This window comes from Lissotriton helveticus, chromosome 12 (assembly GCF_964261635.1).
Source record: "Lissotriton helveticus chromosome 12, aLisHel1.1, whole genome shotgun sequence".
Classification (NCBI taxonomy): Eukaryota; Metazoa; Chordata; class Amphibia; order Caudata; family Salamandridae; genus Lissotriton; species Lissotriton helveticus.
Genome location: NC_136073.1, coordinates 694,949,711 through 694,966,842, shown reverse-complemented (window position 1 = coordinate 694,966,842; position 17,132 = coordinate 694,949,711). Strand labels below are relative to the sequence as shown.

At 44.8% G+C, this 17,132-nt stretch overlaps 1 protein-coding gene across 2 annotated transcripts in view; it reads left to right on the top strand.

Moving 5' to 3' along the window:
• Nucleotides 1–17,132, top strand: part of HYDIN (HYDIN axonemal central pair apparatus protein) — a 3,619,565-nt gene that overhangs the window by 723,454 nt on the left and 2,878,979 nt on the right. For both annotated transcript variants that reach the window (XM_078670948.1, XM_078670947.1), the window contains exon 16: nt 9,617–9,752. In XM_078670948.1, coding sequence (XP_078527074.1) covers nt 9,617–9,752 — 136 coding nt within the window. The remainder of the gene's footprint in view (nt 1–9,616; nt 9,753–17,132) is intronic.

Below are 17,132 nucleotides of genomic sequence, written 5' to 3'. Positions count from 1 at the left end.
TGCACTGGTGGTCTAGGACGCTGTCTCCTAGATTCTGATGGTTTAGGCTCTGCCAATATTGGTGCCATAGGCTTAGCCTGGGGTGGGTGGGTTTTACTTGTAGCTTGGACCCTGGATAATTTACTGTTTACCTTTTGCATATTTGCACATCCCTCAGAGCCTAGTGATGGAACAATTGGTGTTAAAGAGCTTTGTTGTGCATTGTTCCCCAGTTCCATAGAGGAGTGGGATTCCAAGTTTTGATCAGTAGAAGGTCGTAATGAAGTGTTTGTCGGGATTACTTGAGGTACTGGTTGTTTTGAAGTTAAAAAGGCATTAATCCTGTCACATTTCCCCAGAATGTCCGCAACACATTCCTTTAGAGTGTCTAGTATGTCAGTCGAAATCTGTACAAGTGTCACTTCAAGCTTATCCACAAGCACTTTCTCTACCATAGCCTTTATTGTGAGTTCGAGGTTATTTAATGAATAACGGTGTTTTTTACGTGTATGTGATCTTAGAACTCTTGTTCTTTGAGTTAGCCGTTTGAAACGCCTTGTAGCTTGAGGTACAGGTCCCTGAGTATAATTTGACATATGGTTGTGTGAGTCTGGTTGACTGACCTCTTGGCCCTCTTGTTCCTTAGTCTTTACTTTTTCTTGTGACCCAATATCAATCAAGGTCTCTATATGTATAGTTGGCTCCAATGGGATAGGTAGTCTATTAACTGTGGGTGATAGCTGACTATCCAGAATGATTGAGTTCAAGCCCAGTTCACGTTCTTTATCAGCAATTTCTTGATTCAGTTTACCCACAGCAGTAGTAAGGTATGTCATGATACTGGTTGAGGCTCTAGCAGTACGTGCCACTTTAGATTTAACAGGTCCCCCAGGGTTTGATGTTTGTAGTTTGCGCTTACCCATATTGAGGAGCAGGTCAGAAGGGGGGGGGCCCGTCCCGTCCCTCGTCGTCCCCGGACGGCCACAGACGGCCCGCCCTCTGCCCGGGCTCAGCCCGGCGCCGCCCGCGCGCGTCCCGCGACACGGAGGGAGCGTCCAGATTTTATAGCGCCTCCGGGCGCGCAGCGTCAGGAAGTGGCCGGAAGTGGACGCTATGCTCGCTGGGAGCTGTAGTCTCCAGTCGCCGCCAGCCGCGAGGTGGAGTAGGGCGGCAGCGGCGAGACCACAGCGTCAGGGCCCCAGGAGCTGTGTGGCGTCCAGCAGGTAAGGCTCCCAGTCCAGTGTGGGTTTGGTTGTTGCTGTAAATCACCCCCCCTGTCGGAGTATACAAGTCACATGAAGGGCTGGACTTCAGAGTTTTTTTAACTCCACAAAGGTAGTTCTTCTCCCGAAATAGTTTGGGATGCTTACAAGGCTAGCATAAGACGGGAAACCCTTAGGTTCAGTATTAGAGGCAAGGTCTGGGCCAGATCAAAGAACTTTATCAAAAGCTGCGTGTATTAGAAGCAGAATTGGTTGTAGCCATGGCATCTGGGAGAGAGCTCGCCCCATGCTGAATCATCTATCTTTAACTCAGGTATGTTTAAACAAATTTACTGCTGGCCGAACCCAAAGAATTAGACTCCCACCTTTAAGCTTCGAACCCACAGAGATCAACTGCGTAGTACCCCAAGGATCATTGCTCAGCCCCACGCTCTTCAACAGCTACATGGCCCTCCTCGCCGCCATTGTCAGACGGCATAGTATCCTACACCGACAACACCCAGCTCATCCTCATCCTCTCCCTCACGAATGAACCCAACATCACCAGACTCAGCTTCCAGGAAGGAATGAAAGATGTTGCATCCTGGATGAGCAGCAGCTGTCTGAAGCTCAACTTGGAGAAGACAGGAGTCCTCATCCTCTGACCCACCTCCTCAGCATGGGATAACACCTGGTGCCCCACTGCCTTCCGCCCTTGGCAACCTCCCCACTCCCATGGACCATGCCCAGTACCTCAGCACCATACTAGACTACTCCCTCACCATGACCCAACAGTTCAACCCAGTCTCATCCATGCGCTTCAACACCCTCCGCATCCTTCGCAAGATCTTCAAGTGCATCCCCCCGAATCCGGGAAGACCGTCACCCATGCACTCAGAACAAGCAGACTGGACTAAGGAAATGCCATCTATGCCGGAATCAACAAATCTCTACTCCAAAAACTCCAGACCATCCAAAACACCGCCGCCAGACTCGTCCTCGGTGACCCACGACATGAACTCATCACCCAGCAACTACTAGACCTCCACTGGCTCCCAGCCGAGAAGAGAGTAACCTTCAAGCTACTCACACCTACAAATCCCTCTGAAACACCGGACCCCAGTACCTCAGCAAAAGAGTCTCCTTCCACGTACCCAAGAGAATCCTCCACTCCGCCGACCTCGCCCTCGCCGAAACCCCGCGCATAAGCAGAGCCAGAGTGAGCATAAGAGCCTACTCCTACATCGCGGCAAAGACCTGGAACGAGTTCCCGCTCAACATCAGACATTCCCCCACTCTGCACATCTTCAGGAAGAGTCTCAAGACCTGGCTCTTTGGCTGATTCGGAGCTGCACAACATCCCCCCTCCATGCAGCAGGGCAAATTAATGAGATTAGGAATATGCTATGCAGATTGGTAACTGACCCAGCTGACGTAGGAGAAGCATTCAGAGAATTCTATGCTGCACTTCATAAACCTTCATCCATAGTACTCCCTGAGTATTTAGAGCAATATTTGGACCCTACGATGTTTGTTAAAGCTACCCAGGTGGAGAGGTTAATTTTACGGGGAGATATTTCACCAGAAGAATTCCAGTTGGCCCTCCAGGCTCTCCCATCTGGGGAATGGATTCTATGCCACTGGAATTTTACAAAGTTTGTTCCACAGTACTTCTCCGGGAAATGTTGGGAGGTTTTTAGGCACGTTAGAAATGGGGTGCAGCCCCCGGGGTCCTGGGGTACCGCAAATGTACTTTTTTTTTTTTTTTTTTAAAGGTAAGAACCAAGCTATTCTGGACTCTTCAGGATCAACCATATTGCTAAATAGTGATATTAAACTTTATTCCAAAATGTTTGCCAACAGGCTTGGCAGTATTATAGATGGATTAGTCTTGGTTAGACAGCATGGGTTTGTCTCAGGGAGAAGGACCTCCGATCATGTACGGCGCATAATATCATTTTTTGATGACACCGAGGTTTTAGAGGAACCCATGGAGGTCGCCCTGTTAGATGCCAAAAAGGCCTTCGACAGGGCGTCGTGGGAGTACCTTTGGAAGGCTATGGATGCCAGCGGCTTGTGGGGGCCTTTCATCCAAATAATTTGGGTGATGTACTCTAGTCCCGTAGCCCGATTACAGATAATGGGATCCAAGTCGGGACGTTTTCCAATAGAAAGGGGAACAAGGCAGGGCTGTCCTGCCTCTCCTTTTAGGTCTCGCCTACGCAGCGCACATGCGCTGCATAGGAAAGAGACCTGTAGTCATCGATGCGCCTTTTCATGCCAAAACGTGCACCCGTTCCATTGCCTTCAATGGCAATGCGTGCACGTTGGCGATTTCCTTGCGGGAGCGCGCAGGAACCATCTGTTAATAATTACAAACAGATGTTTCCTGCTGGCTCCCTCAAGGGAAACCGGCGCAAGCCCCCTCCTCTCTCCCTGCTGCCGCGCCGCTAGTCTCCCTGCTCCCGCGCTGCGAGTCGCGCGCGCACGCTTGTTTACATTCCATTTGACTTCTACTGTGACAAATCCCCAGCATTATTCCCATGGTGTGTTCTTTTTGTGGGAAAACCGCTTCAATTTAACTGTGCAAGGATCTCATAAGCACCTGCCAGAGATATGCCGTGTTTGGAATTAAAGGTTTGAATCGCTGTCTCGACTTTCCATAATGTTTATGGTTCTATTTCGAGTTTCCTGCGGGAGGAGGCAGGCAGACATCACAGGCATTGCTAAAGTGTGTTACCAGGGACAGTATGTAATGCTATGCAATTTTACGACTCCCCACTGTTTTGGCACTGCTGATGCCCGACTAGTTCTGTCGTACCTTAACTATTTTTAAAAACAACACTCCGCTTCAAAAGATTAAGGAAGTACAAAGCACGCCTGTTTTGAATACATACTTTGGCAATAGTGAATGTTTGTTGCTCTTCAAATGGTCGAGCCCCTTTCCAAATAACTTTACTCAAAGAAGCGTAGCCCACTGAAGCATATATTGGGCTACATATTCTTGTCTCTGTTCTTTTCATCGCTTTCCTCTTTTGCATGTCGCCCTTTGATCATAAGTTCCTCTCACTCGTCATTCACCTCTCCACCCATCTCCACACTCACCCCCAGAGACTAAAGCCCCTCCCAGAAATAAAACATGCCACAGGTCCCCTCGGAGTCCGCCCTTCTGCAGAGAAACAGCAGGTGTGCTCCCAGCTTCCTCTTATCCCTGCATGCGCTCATAATTTTTCTGCGCACGCCCATCATCGGTGCACCCCTCCCTTTTTGCACCCCTCACATAAATAAGGCAGCTCCCCGCAGAGCCTCCCCTTCTGCAGGCACACTGCAGGTGCACTCCTGGCCGCCCCTCTCTCATTCGTGCGTTCAAAGTCTCTCTCGCATTCCCTCCCTAGTCTCTCCGCCCTCCATGTTCTCTTCACATAAATCGAGCCAGTTCCTGGCCCACTCTGCACGCAGACTGCAGGTGCACCGCTAACTGCCTCCACCCACCCCCCCCAATAATCTTTCTGCACCCCTTTCATCACTCCCCCATTCTTCCTCCCTCTCCTCCCGGGCAGACTGCAGGTGTACCCCTAACTGCCTCCCATTCCTTCTCCTCACCCATCATCTTTCAGCACTCCCTCATTCTTTCTGCTCCCGGGCAGACTGCAGGTGCGCTCAAGGGCTGACTGCGTTCCATTCCACTAACACACTCTGCGCCGACCCCGAATGTTATTTTCCACATTAGAGGTGAGATTGCTGCAGGAGCGACAGCGGCGAGGAGAAGGGGAGACGAGCAGAATTTCAAATACAGCATGCTTACAAGAAGCCTTCCTGGCACCCGAAGGGCTGTCTGGATAATACAGAGAAAGCCGAGAGTAAAGGGCTGTGTGTGTTCATTTTGTAGGAATGGGAAAGGCACAATTGTAGGATACTGTTTCACCCACCTCTTCCCCAAAAATATGATCGCTGCTGGGCGGGAACAGGCCCTGAATTCTAATAAGACAGACAAAAGAGGCTCTGAATATCTGCAGTATTATAAAAAAAAAATGCACACAGCTAGAGTATCCTGCCTGCTCGGAGATTAAAAACAAGCATTGGCATAGCCAATAAGTCTCGCCTTTGGGACCTTATAAGTGTTTAGCCATGCAACACTTGATGTTGTTGCACCAAGGATATTGTGCTGGATAACTAAACACTTATAAGGTTCCCAAGGCAAGACCTATTGGCTATGCCAATGCTGGTTTTATTTGCCTTATACATAGATTACCAATTAGTCTGCACGGGTAGGATACGAAAATACTGGCCTACGCTGATTATGTGGCAACAGGTACCAGTGATCCAGATAATGCTGTCTGCGCCATAGAAAGGATAACAGAGGAGTTTGGGATTTATTCTGGGTTCCTGTTAAATAAAGCCGAAACGCACTTAGAGATAAATAGATATATGATGGCCAAGGTTAGCCGGGTAGTAGAGCAGGCCACTTATTTGGGAGTTAGTATTACAGGGAAAGTTGAGCGCTTAATCAAAATAAATCTTACCCCTATTCTTGAAAAAGCAAAAATTGATTTTTATTAGATGGGATAATCTAAATTTCTCAATAATAGGGCGATGTAATCTTGTTAAAATGATCTCCACCCCGAAATTATTGTATGTTTTTCACACAATTCCAGTGGAGGTTGATAATGCTTGGTTTAAAATAATCGAAAGAACGGTGACCAGATTTATCTGGGCATACAGGAAGATCAGGAGGGCAAATAAATTCTTGGGCTTACCGAGGGATAGGGGGGCTAATCGCTCCCAAACTTTAAACTATAATATTTAGCGGCAGCTTTGCAATATTATTACCCCTTATTCAATAACAAGGTAACTGAAGAGGGGAATGAAGGCTTTGTTCCGTCGATATAATAGCTACAGATCGGGACAGATGCAAAGAGTTGTCTGTTAAAGAGTTTATTGCTAAGCAACTATAAAAAGGCCGTGTTTAAGACTCTGATGGGTGCATTCCAGAATTGGACGGGCATGCGGAAAAATTTGGGGGTAGGCAGGTATAGCTGGTACATTCCGCTGCTGCAGAATAGTCAACTGCTTGGAATATTCCAAGACAAATGCTTAGCTAAATGGAAACGAGGGGGCTGCGTTAGGATAGGTGATTTGCTTACAGGGAATCATTTGGCATCATTTGAAGAGGTTAGAGGGAGATTTAGTATCGGGCCTGGCATTTCTTAAAATGTTTACAGTTGAGGGATTTCCTATCGAGAAAGGTTGGGGGATTAACAGGCTTTTCTGAAATTCCCTTAATTGAGATTTTAACAAAGGGCCCTAATTATTCAATTTCACAAATATATGGGTGCCTTTTGGAAGGGATTCCAGATGATTTGAAAAAACATGATGTGAAATGGCGGGTGAGGTTAGACTTCGAAAATTCAGTTTTTTGGAAATCATTGGAGTTGAGGGGGGCGGGGTCAATTTTATGCTTGTCCAACACTGTAACACGATTTTCGATCTATATAGAACACCCGCCAAAATAGCTAAATGGGGCGGGTTGGCGGGGACTTGCTGTCCTAAATGTTGTGAACCCAGCGCAGACCTGGTCCACATTTCCTCATGCCACTGTCTAAAGCCAGTCAGCTCCGAAATCACAGTTTTTTTTGTGGAAGTCTTCAATGTGAATATATCCCCGTCACCACAGTTTATGTTGTTTAGTGTTAATGAATTAAATATAGATGTGGGGTCGAGCTAATTTTTATAGCAATGGCACTTTTTAGGCTTTGTGTTGCTTCTGCCTGGTTTGATACTTTACCCCTGAAATTTCTGCAGTCGAAGAGACACTTTTTATATGTTTACAATTTGGAAAAAGCACTTTATGAGTGAAAGGGGAAGAAGGCAAAAGTTAAAGGGAAGAGGATCTGGGAGCTTTTCTCGAACTGGGTATCATTATATTAGTAGATAGTATCGACTTGATTGAGCTTGTAAAGGAAAAAGGGAATTGGTAGAGGTTGTAGTGAAAATTTAAGTTCATATACGGTAATTTTGTTTATGCTGTTTGTTAAGCTGCCTAATGTATTTCTCTGATGCGCCGATTATTTGATGAATTTCTATTTATGCTCTAACTAACGGATTTATCCTTTTTTAATGTATTTATGTAATCTTGCTGCAAATAAAAAAAAAAAAAGAGAACAATTTCATGGTTTATGACCTCACAGTCAAGGCCACCCTAAAAAATACCTTTGTCTCAAGTGGCTTTCGTTGATGCTGTCCCTGATGTTCCTTTCAATGGTGAAGACTTCCTTCTGTTAGAAAGGATAATTGAAAAAACAGACAGAAGAAACACAACAACCGCCAGTTCAGTTGCTGGAACCATTAATATGATGGCGGAGATGCATAGAAAAAGCTTATGCAAAACTCAAGGTTAATTTCAATGGGACAAATATGATTAACCGCTTCTGAAATAGTAATACTGCCACCTCTTTATCTTCTCCTCTTCCCTTGTCACACCTTTTTACCATAAACACCATTGTCAGTGTCTGCTCCTCGCACCTGGGCAGGCTCCATGTCTCCACTGGCGAGACCGTTCTCAACAGCACCGGACCAGTGTTCATTTCTCTCCCCAAATTCAAAGCTCATGGCCTTGTTTCAATCACTCCACCCACGGAGGCGCTATCAGTAGAATCAGAAAGCATACCAGTACCTCAGGATGTGGGCAAAGATAAGCACGAACATTATTATGCAGATATGCCATTGGATGATGTAGAAGGGCATCACCAAGAGCTTCATTATCAGGTAATTTGCAGAAATTTCAAATCGTTATGGAAAAAATAAAAGCTACAACTACTTGGGGTTCCTATAGTAAAGAGGACAAGCATGTGTAGTCACCTTCATGGTCCCTATTCTAGCACGCACTTTAACATTTTAAATTGTCATCTGATAGGCAACCATTTGGTCTTCATCTCCTTATATAAACTCTAGGATACACCTATATCTATTCTAGGATGAAAATGTAGATGAATAGTTAATGCTATATCCTTTATAAATATAATCATGTAAAAGCACCCATGCGCAGTGGTGCCACCTAGTTCCCTCTAATAATTTTTTTGAATTGGACAGCTTGCCATTAACATCCATGCATTGCTTTTTACAGTGGAAGATAAGAAAATGCAGAGGCTCCCTTTCTTACATTACTTATTTCAATGGGAGATGTTTTAGTGATACTCTCATTTAAATTGTGGAAACGTTTTTAATCGTAATAATAAAACCGGTATTATTCGTAAAAATAAAACAGGTATGCAAAACCTGGCTGTTTTGCCCATCAAAATCACTGCATATGGAATAGACCCACACTTCTGTTACAGAAAAGCTAAGTATCAGGGTAGAGTAGACGGACAGTTTTGTTTCTTGCATATAGTGTTTATATGTAGATTCATATTTGTATAATCATTTTAAAAGCATTAAACTATGGTAGATTTTGATTTTATTTATCAAATGCAAATTTGCTTAAATATTTTCAATATCTACACTGTTTCCTCTGAGTGTGCTATTAAGCAGCTTCATTATTTGTATATCGTTACTCACCTTTTGGCTTATCAGTTCATAGTTTATTAGTATGAACCTTTCAACTAAAACGTGTTTACTCCATTTGAGGAGAATCTACAATCGGAGCTATAGGCTTTGATTTTTTCATTGTTTTAATCTTATGTTGAAGACATTGGGGGTCAGTTCTGTTTTGACATCTGTGTACCACTAATCTTTAGATCATCCTTTATGTCACTAAAAATATGAGACTGAGCTACGTTACTTACTTAGTAATATAAGTGAGCCTAAATTAGTTGGTATATTGAAAGATCTTGATTAATTGTTCTGGACCTTGAGCAGCTTTTTGGTGGAAATAAAGGGCCTATTCAGGATCTGTTACACAAAACCACATTTTATTTAATACTTGAGGCCGAGGGTTCTTGCAGTTCAATGAGACTCTTTACCATTACCAATTTTATCTAGCAGTCCTAGTTCTTTTTAACAGCTTTGAAAATGCATTAAAATAATAACGCAGCCATATTTTAATGCGTTGCTACACTGAAGATAACCACTGCTTGGCAACTAATGTGATTGGAATTATTATTTATAAACCATAAATATATAAAAATGCTGATAACCTATTATAACTTCAGTTTCTAGACTATAAACCACATCGACTTTATAGTCTGCATAACTAGACGGTAGCCATTGAAATCGGAGGCTCACTGCGTATTCCCGGTTGTGTTATTTTCTTCATTAGAATTCCACTGACATCGCTTTGACTGCTCACTGCATGTTGCTTGATGTAATTGTTGCACAGTGTAGTAAATGGGGGTGGAGGTAACTAATACTTTTACGATTTCTCATTACAAGAATGACATTCCCTTCTATGAATATGCAATTTCTTAAGCACAACTAATATAATCTCTTCTTTTTGTCAGCTGTACAGTCCCCTCTCTGCGCCTTGAAACCCCGGCCCTGAGGTTTGGTCGTTGCTTCCTCCAGTACCCTTACCAGCAAACTGTGACATTGGTTAATGACGGTGACCTTCCAGGATGTTACGGAGTTCTGCCGCAGGTTTGTAGAACTTTATCTTGGTGAAAGAGGGAGAGACTGTGGTATGTGAGGAATGGCACACGTTTTCATATTTACTGCCCAGTAATATCACATTTTAGTTTGTGCAGCGTGTTGGATCATGGAAAGTAGGACTTATGACTGGGCATTACAGTGGTCTCTGTGCATACCTCAAGATATCTCTGTTTGTTTCAGACGGACAAAGTTTGCCTTTCTTTCTTGATCAATCCTTGTAGCATGTTGGTTAATTTCCCAGTAAGAGTGTCCCTTTGAACTAGTCCAAATTTTGGCAGCTAGGCATTTTTGCGAACCAGCTGATTCTGACATCTTCAATGCTGAGAAAAAGAAATCGCTCCAGTGCTGAAGCAGCATTAAATGCAGTGTTATCTTTTGTATTACATTTTCATGATCTGTGCAATAACTTAGGCAATAATGGATTTGTGTTGCTCCTAAGATAACCCTTATGTTCTGATGGATACATCTGCCTGTTGATTACTCACCTTCTGAATTACCCCTTGCGCAGCATTCACAGAAACGTTTTTCATAGCTCTCCCACGTCGATGTGGACATCACAATAGCTCAACACAGCGTGATGTCATCGGAGCCATAAGAAAACCTCGTTGGCGTCCTTACGTCGGTTCCCTTTTTTCTGTGCCATCGACGTGTAAAGGTTTTCTAGGACTCGCCATTTCTTTGTAGTCTTTTTTGCAATTGTCTTTAAACTGTTTCTGCATGATGGCTACTCAGAAGAAACCTGGTTTCTAATTGTCTGACCACGACATCGAGAGATGCTCATCGTGTCGTCTGATAAATCCAAAGGCCCTTAAAGAGAGAGATGTGAAGCTTTTTATGGCCCGGCCGGGGAAGGAGAAGAGAGGTCGAAAGAGGACTTAGTCGAGGTCGAAGTTTCTGACTCCGCACACCTCAAAGTCGTCCAAAAAGCAGAAGAAGAAGCAGCGTCATGGATCCAAGCGTTACTTTGATGGAACCAATTTTGGAGGTTTTGCAGAAGCCAATGTCTACCCCGGCAGTGTCCAGAATGGTGGCAAGGCGTTATAAGGTTTACACATGGGGATCAAGCATTTTCATCATCACACCCTTCACCTGAAAGCTTGGTGGTTCAAGTTTCATGTTCATCTTAGCAGTCGGCAGGTTCCTTCCCCACCACTCCGGTGGTTAGGGATTTCAAGAAGCTGGAACAGTCTGCTAGGAAAGTGTTTCATCGGCTAGCATGGCATTGAAATCTACTTATGCCACATGCCTGTTAGGATGGTATATCCATGTTTTGATGGACACAGCTAAGGAGGTGGCTTCTAAACTGCCAGAAGATGTCTATGGTCACTTCATAGAGGTGCAGGGGGTACCCGGAGGGCAGCCTATCAGGTGATACGGTCGGGTCTCAATACGGTGGACTCAGTTGCCAGGGTGATGGGCTCTTTGGTGGCAACGAGGAGGCACGCCTGCTTGAGAGGATCAGGATTCTCTCCGGATGTTCAAGCCATGCTGCTGGATCTTCCCTTTGATGGATCCAGGCTCTTTGGGGCAAAGGCGGACTCCGCTTTGCAACGTTTTAAGGATTGCTGGGCTACTGCTAGATCCTTAGTCTTGCAGTCCCAGCCTAGTGGATGCGGATACCGTAGATTTTGTGGCATTGGGAAGGCTGCTCCATTTCAAGGCCTTCAGCAGCAGCAACAGAACTCTCTGTATAAGTCATACAGAGGGAAGGGAAGAGGTCGTCTGTGAGGGGCTATTCGCCAACAGGTCTCTTTCTCCTCCTCTTCCTCCTTCCCTATCTCCCACACTGGTTCCACAGGGAAGCAGCTCTAGATCTCCCATCTTGGACCAGTAGAAGGCTGGGTGTACCATCTTTTACAAAATTGGAAATCTGTTAGAGCAGATCTTTGGGTTTTGAATCTTGTAGAAAATAGGTACACCCTTCCTTTACAGGAGTTTCCCCCTCCTTACCCTCCTCGCCAAATGGCTGGTGTTTGGAGGACCATCTGTTGCTCTGCAAAAAGAGGTCCTATGTTACTGAAAGGTGCTATAGAGGGGGTTCCCGAGCAGTAAAGGGGTCAGGGATGCTTCTCCCGGTATTTCCTGATCCCAAAAAATGGCAGGCGATTGTGGCCGATCCTGGACCTCAGGATCTTGAATTTTTACCTCAAGCAGGAGAAGTTCAAGATGTTGACCTTAGCTCAGGTTCTTCTTGTGCTGTAGCAGGAAGACAGGATGGTGTCGATGCGTATTTTCACATTCCTATCCTAAAGTCGTATCAGAAGTATATCCGTTTTACGTGTGGGTTCTCAACATTATCAGTTTGTGGTCCTTCTGTTCAGTCGTACGTCCGCGCTACAGGTCTTCACAAAGGTGATGCCTGTGGTGTCAGGGGATCTCAGAAGGTCGGGGATTCCTGTTTTCTCCTATCTGGACGACTGGCTGCTCAAAGCAAAGTTGCCAGAGATGGCGCTGCATCATCTACAAGTAACAACTCGACTGTTGTTCGACTTGGGTTTTTCAATAAATGTACCCAAATCTCACCTGGTGCCCTCTTAGCACAGCCTGTTCATAGGGACACTACTGGATACTACTCTGAGTTGTGCTTTACCGCCTCCTCAGATTATTTTAGACATCCAATCTATGATCCCAATGTTTCACGATGGAGCGGTTGTTCAAGTCCTGAAGGTTTTGCGCCTGCTCGGTCTGTTCGCTTCCTACATGCTGATGGTCAACCATGCACGCCGGCACATGAGGGCACTCCAATGATGTGTCTGCAGGCAGTGGTTTCTACACAACGGGGATGTCAGGGAGGTGGTCAGAATCTCCAGAGACACAGCAGCGGATCTGTTATGGTGGAGTGTTTCAGACAACCTGTCTCAAAGGAAGCCTTTTCACTCTCCTTCTCCGGTGGCCACAGTGATAACGAATGCCTCCACTCTGGGGTGGGGTGCTCATCGGCGGGATCTGGAGATCTGGAGATCAAGGGTCTTTGGTCTCCAGAGGAGAGGTTGCTTCACATCAATCTTCTAGAATTACAGGCTATACGTTTGGCTCTCAAGGTATTTCTTCCCTCCCTTCCTGGTCAGTCAGTTCAGGTCCTGACAGACAACACTACTGCGATGAGGTACATAAACAAACAGGGAGGAGTAGCGTTGTTTCTTCTCTACAGAGAGGCTCTGCGACTCTGGTCCTGGGCTCAGGACCATAAAATTTAAGTGATGACAAATCATCTCACCGGGGTGCTGAATGTGCATGCGGACAGTCTCAGTTGGCAATACTCAGCCGATCATAGTGGCATCTTCATCCGGAGGTAGTCCATAACATTTTCAGTATGTGGAGATTTCCTCAGATGGACCTGTTTGCCACTTACGAGAATACGCACTGCCCGTAGTACTGCAGTCTCCATATCTGATGCGGGGAGCGCTGGGGTGTGTGTTTCAGTTAGATTCAGGCTCATAGCTTCTTTACGCGTTCCCTCCAATACCCTTGATTCCTCGGGTTCTGAGGAAGATTCGTCAAGACCAGGCCCAAGTCATATCGATCGCCCCGGATTGGCCAAGAAGGATATGGTATACAGACCCCCTTCACCTCTCATTGCACCCTCGACTCCATCGCCTTCTCAGGGCAGACCTTCTTTCGCAATCGCTGAGGCAGGTTCTACATCCTCGCCTCCAGAGCCTGCACCTTCATGTCTGGAGATTGAACGGGGCATCTTGAGTTCTTTCTCTCTCCCTCCAGATGTGGTGATTAGTCTTTGAAAATCGGTGCTCAGCCATATTGCTTCTGTTGGTCTGCACCGTGGAGTCCAGTGAAAGCCAGCTAAGGTGAAAAACTGATCCCGTCCTTTCACAGTATAACCTAACTCGGAGTGCCTTTCGTAGTATACGTACATTAACACTCCGAGTTAACTCTCAATGGACCATGACAAATACAGGGCAAGGGCCTAAACGTGATAAATCCAGTACATGAGATATAATTTGATATGGAGCAGTTTTATTATTAGACAATGTCCTAACTTAGGACAATATTTAACATTTTCTTTAAACATAAAACTAATTTAAAAAAGAAACATAGTCACTAGAAATATCATATTGACAAGAAAACTCTTTTACAACCCTTTTTGAAAGGAAGGGTGAGAGTGCCTCAGTTTGGGGAATTGCCGCTGGTCCTGTATCTTCTTTAAATTATGATACCAATGGACTTTGTGAACACATCTACACCTTCTGTGCCTCTGGCTCAAAGTATTTATAAATTTGAGTAGTACACACCAGACTACTTAAACCTTAGATTGAGCATACCGAATACAGTAATTTTAGCACAAACAAAAGATAAAACAGGACACTTTAACTATCTTATTTACAGACAGTAATGTCAGGATTACTCAATGGAAATTTATTCTAACTGGAACTCCAGAGAGACCCACAGCCTCCATGATTCCCAAGTGCCCAACAAATGAGCTTGTGAAGAGACACTGGAAATTGAGGACGCAGGGGAGGTATTGATTCTACTGATTATATCATGGTCAATACCAAAGAAAAAGACAGTTTCTTTCACCTCACTCTTCACAAGCCAAATGGGTGTGTGCATATGGTCTAACTCTCTGGAACATATATCACAGGCATGGAACATCAGCTGTTGAGAGCTTAATGCTGTGGTGCATGTGATTGAGTCTTTGGTCTACCCCTGTGAGCTCCTAATGAAATAGGGTAGCTGCACAAGCAAAATGGTATTGATAACACAGCTCCTTCAATGTGTGGGACTCTCCTCCACAACAGGCCTCCAGAGTTTTAAGTCTACAACCCCAGCAATCCCACTGCTGCACAGAAATCTGAAAATGTCTCACTGCCAGTGATTACAGCAGCATTACTCCAAGTGTCACTGTCAAATCCTGATAGGTAATGCAAATATGATTGTTTTGCATTATGAGTCAACAATCATGACTCCCTTGCAGTTGCGATGATTTAGCTGTATTTTGCTGGGCATCCATCTGAGTATACAGTTTGTAATGTGTCTGATAATTAGCACTGAGAACAGAAGTCCTTTGTTAGCCTGCAGGCCTTGACTCAAGAGAAGCAGTACCAAAGCTACCTTCCACATTTGAAGGGTCACTTCTAAAGCAGAGTTCGTGACTTCCCTGGAGGTACCAACACCTCCAGAGCGCCAAACGAGTAGTGTCCATAATCTTTTCTTCCTTCGATATCTGCTAAAGGGATATTTTCTAAGGGTGTGAAATGTTCAGATTGCATCTCCAAATGATGATTAGTCTGACTCTGGTAGGAGCTATTCTTGACGTGACTTGAATGATTGCTATTCAGAAAGATTCTATCCTACCTTTCTTTAGGGTGCTCAAATGTATAGATACGGGTACAGAATAAGTTACATGCTCATTCAAAATTGGTGTTTTATGACCCTTTTTGAGTCAGTTTCTTGGAAGATTTTGTTTTTGACTATCACGTACATTTCTAGGAGGAACCATCATTGAGGCAGACTGTTTGGCCTTTGGAGCACGAAGCTTCCCAAAGACCCTTGACCCTCTATAGATTGAAACCTGCCAGAATAGAGACTTCCACCTGCAGAAACCGTCAAACCAACACAAACGCAGCGGTAGCTATCTGGAAGACCGTCACTAAATACGTTGAGTGAGATGGAAACAGATGACTGAGACCCCATTATGGATAGTGATATTTTGGCAGAGGTGGGGAGATATTACAGCTTTGCCAGCTGGGACGAAATACGTTATGATAAGCACAGAGGCCTTCAGATACCTGCATATCGTACTTTGCCAGGCAGATAAGGGTATAATTGTAAACAAGTTCTCACCACTAGAAAACCGACTGCTGTAGGAACCCTTATTAAAACCAGCATTAGCATAGCCAATAGGTCTCGCCTTTGGGACCTTATAAGTGTTTAGCCATGCCACAGTTAATGTTGTTGCAGTAAGGAGATTGTGCTGCATAACTAAATACTTATAAGGTCCCAAAGGCGAGACCTATTGGCTATGCCAATGCTTGTTTTTATTTGAACTGAGCTTGTGATCTAATATCAAGTCATGGTAGCTTGAAGTCCAATAACTGGGCATTAAAAAAACAGTATTTATTTCCTGCTCAAGTAGTGTTTAACACTAGAACAAGACGCTTGGTATTAAACATGATCCCTAAATTCTAAATTCTGAAGAACCCCTAAGTTGTTTAGCTGAAATCACTTTGGTGTCCAACTGTAAGGAAATGTGGCAGCTTATTTGCATTAAAGACTAATTGTTACCACTCAAGCGGACGATACAAGAATGGAACAGTTTAATGAAGGCCATCTGGATTGTGGATAGAAACTAAAACCATTGGGAGCTACAGAGTACAGGCTGGCACTACACAGTGATATGGGGATAAAAGTAAACATTTAATGGTTCACGTTATCCCAGGAAGATGACGCGGTTCTGCCAGCATTGAAACCTGTTCTGCATTCTGTCCATCAACTGTTGGTTTTGCATTTGTCACCCCGAGTGGGATGGGTATGCTCAGACGTGAGTCCCATGATCTCCACACCACTGGAGTCAAGCTATCCTGGCTGAAGACGGCTGATAGCCAGAAACCAGTCCTAGGATGCTTGATTCCGGTCCAGGAAAGACATGGCTTGGCAGTTCGGGCTGGACTGTTCCCATGGGGCACAGGGTCAAGGCTGATTTGCATATGGCCATGTCTGAACTGGGGTTGTGTGGAGTGCAAAAAAACGATGGATTTAGGCCCAGATCTCTGTACTGGGGTGAATGTATGACATTGTTCTGCATTCTGTCCATCAACTGTTGGTTTAGCATTGAAACATGTGACCTGCACATTATACTTCGATTTCAAAAGTAATGGTGACTTAACTCCCTGACCTAACAGGAAGGACTCACAAAACAAGGATACCGGGGTAAAATGGAGAACTGAGGAAAGAATACAAGGGGACGGGTTGGGTGGACTAAGGACAGAACGAAAGAACACAGGAGTAAGCAGACTTAGAAAGCACTGGGGTCATAGGAAATAAATGAAGGATGGGCAGAGTTGGAAGGAGGCAACAGAAATGGGTGGCCGTCTGCAAATCGAGATGGAATGACAGACTACACCTCTGAAGGGAGACACATAAACAGGATAGGACGGAAGGGCTGAGGAGCGGAATGAATGCGTTGTTGTATAGCATTTTAGGACCCTAGTGTAATTTTCCCGATTCATGCCCTTATATAGGTAAAAATCACCTTGTCCTTATATAGGCATAGAAATCATAACCATATTTAGACATAGCGCATGCAGTCCAAATACAGGCATGGACACTTCCACTAGTTCCGAAAAGTCACAACGATTTCTTGGAAAACTCGGCTTCAGCAGTCAGGGACTTCCCCTTGCTTGAATATTG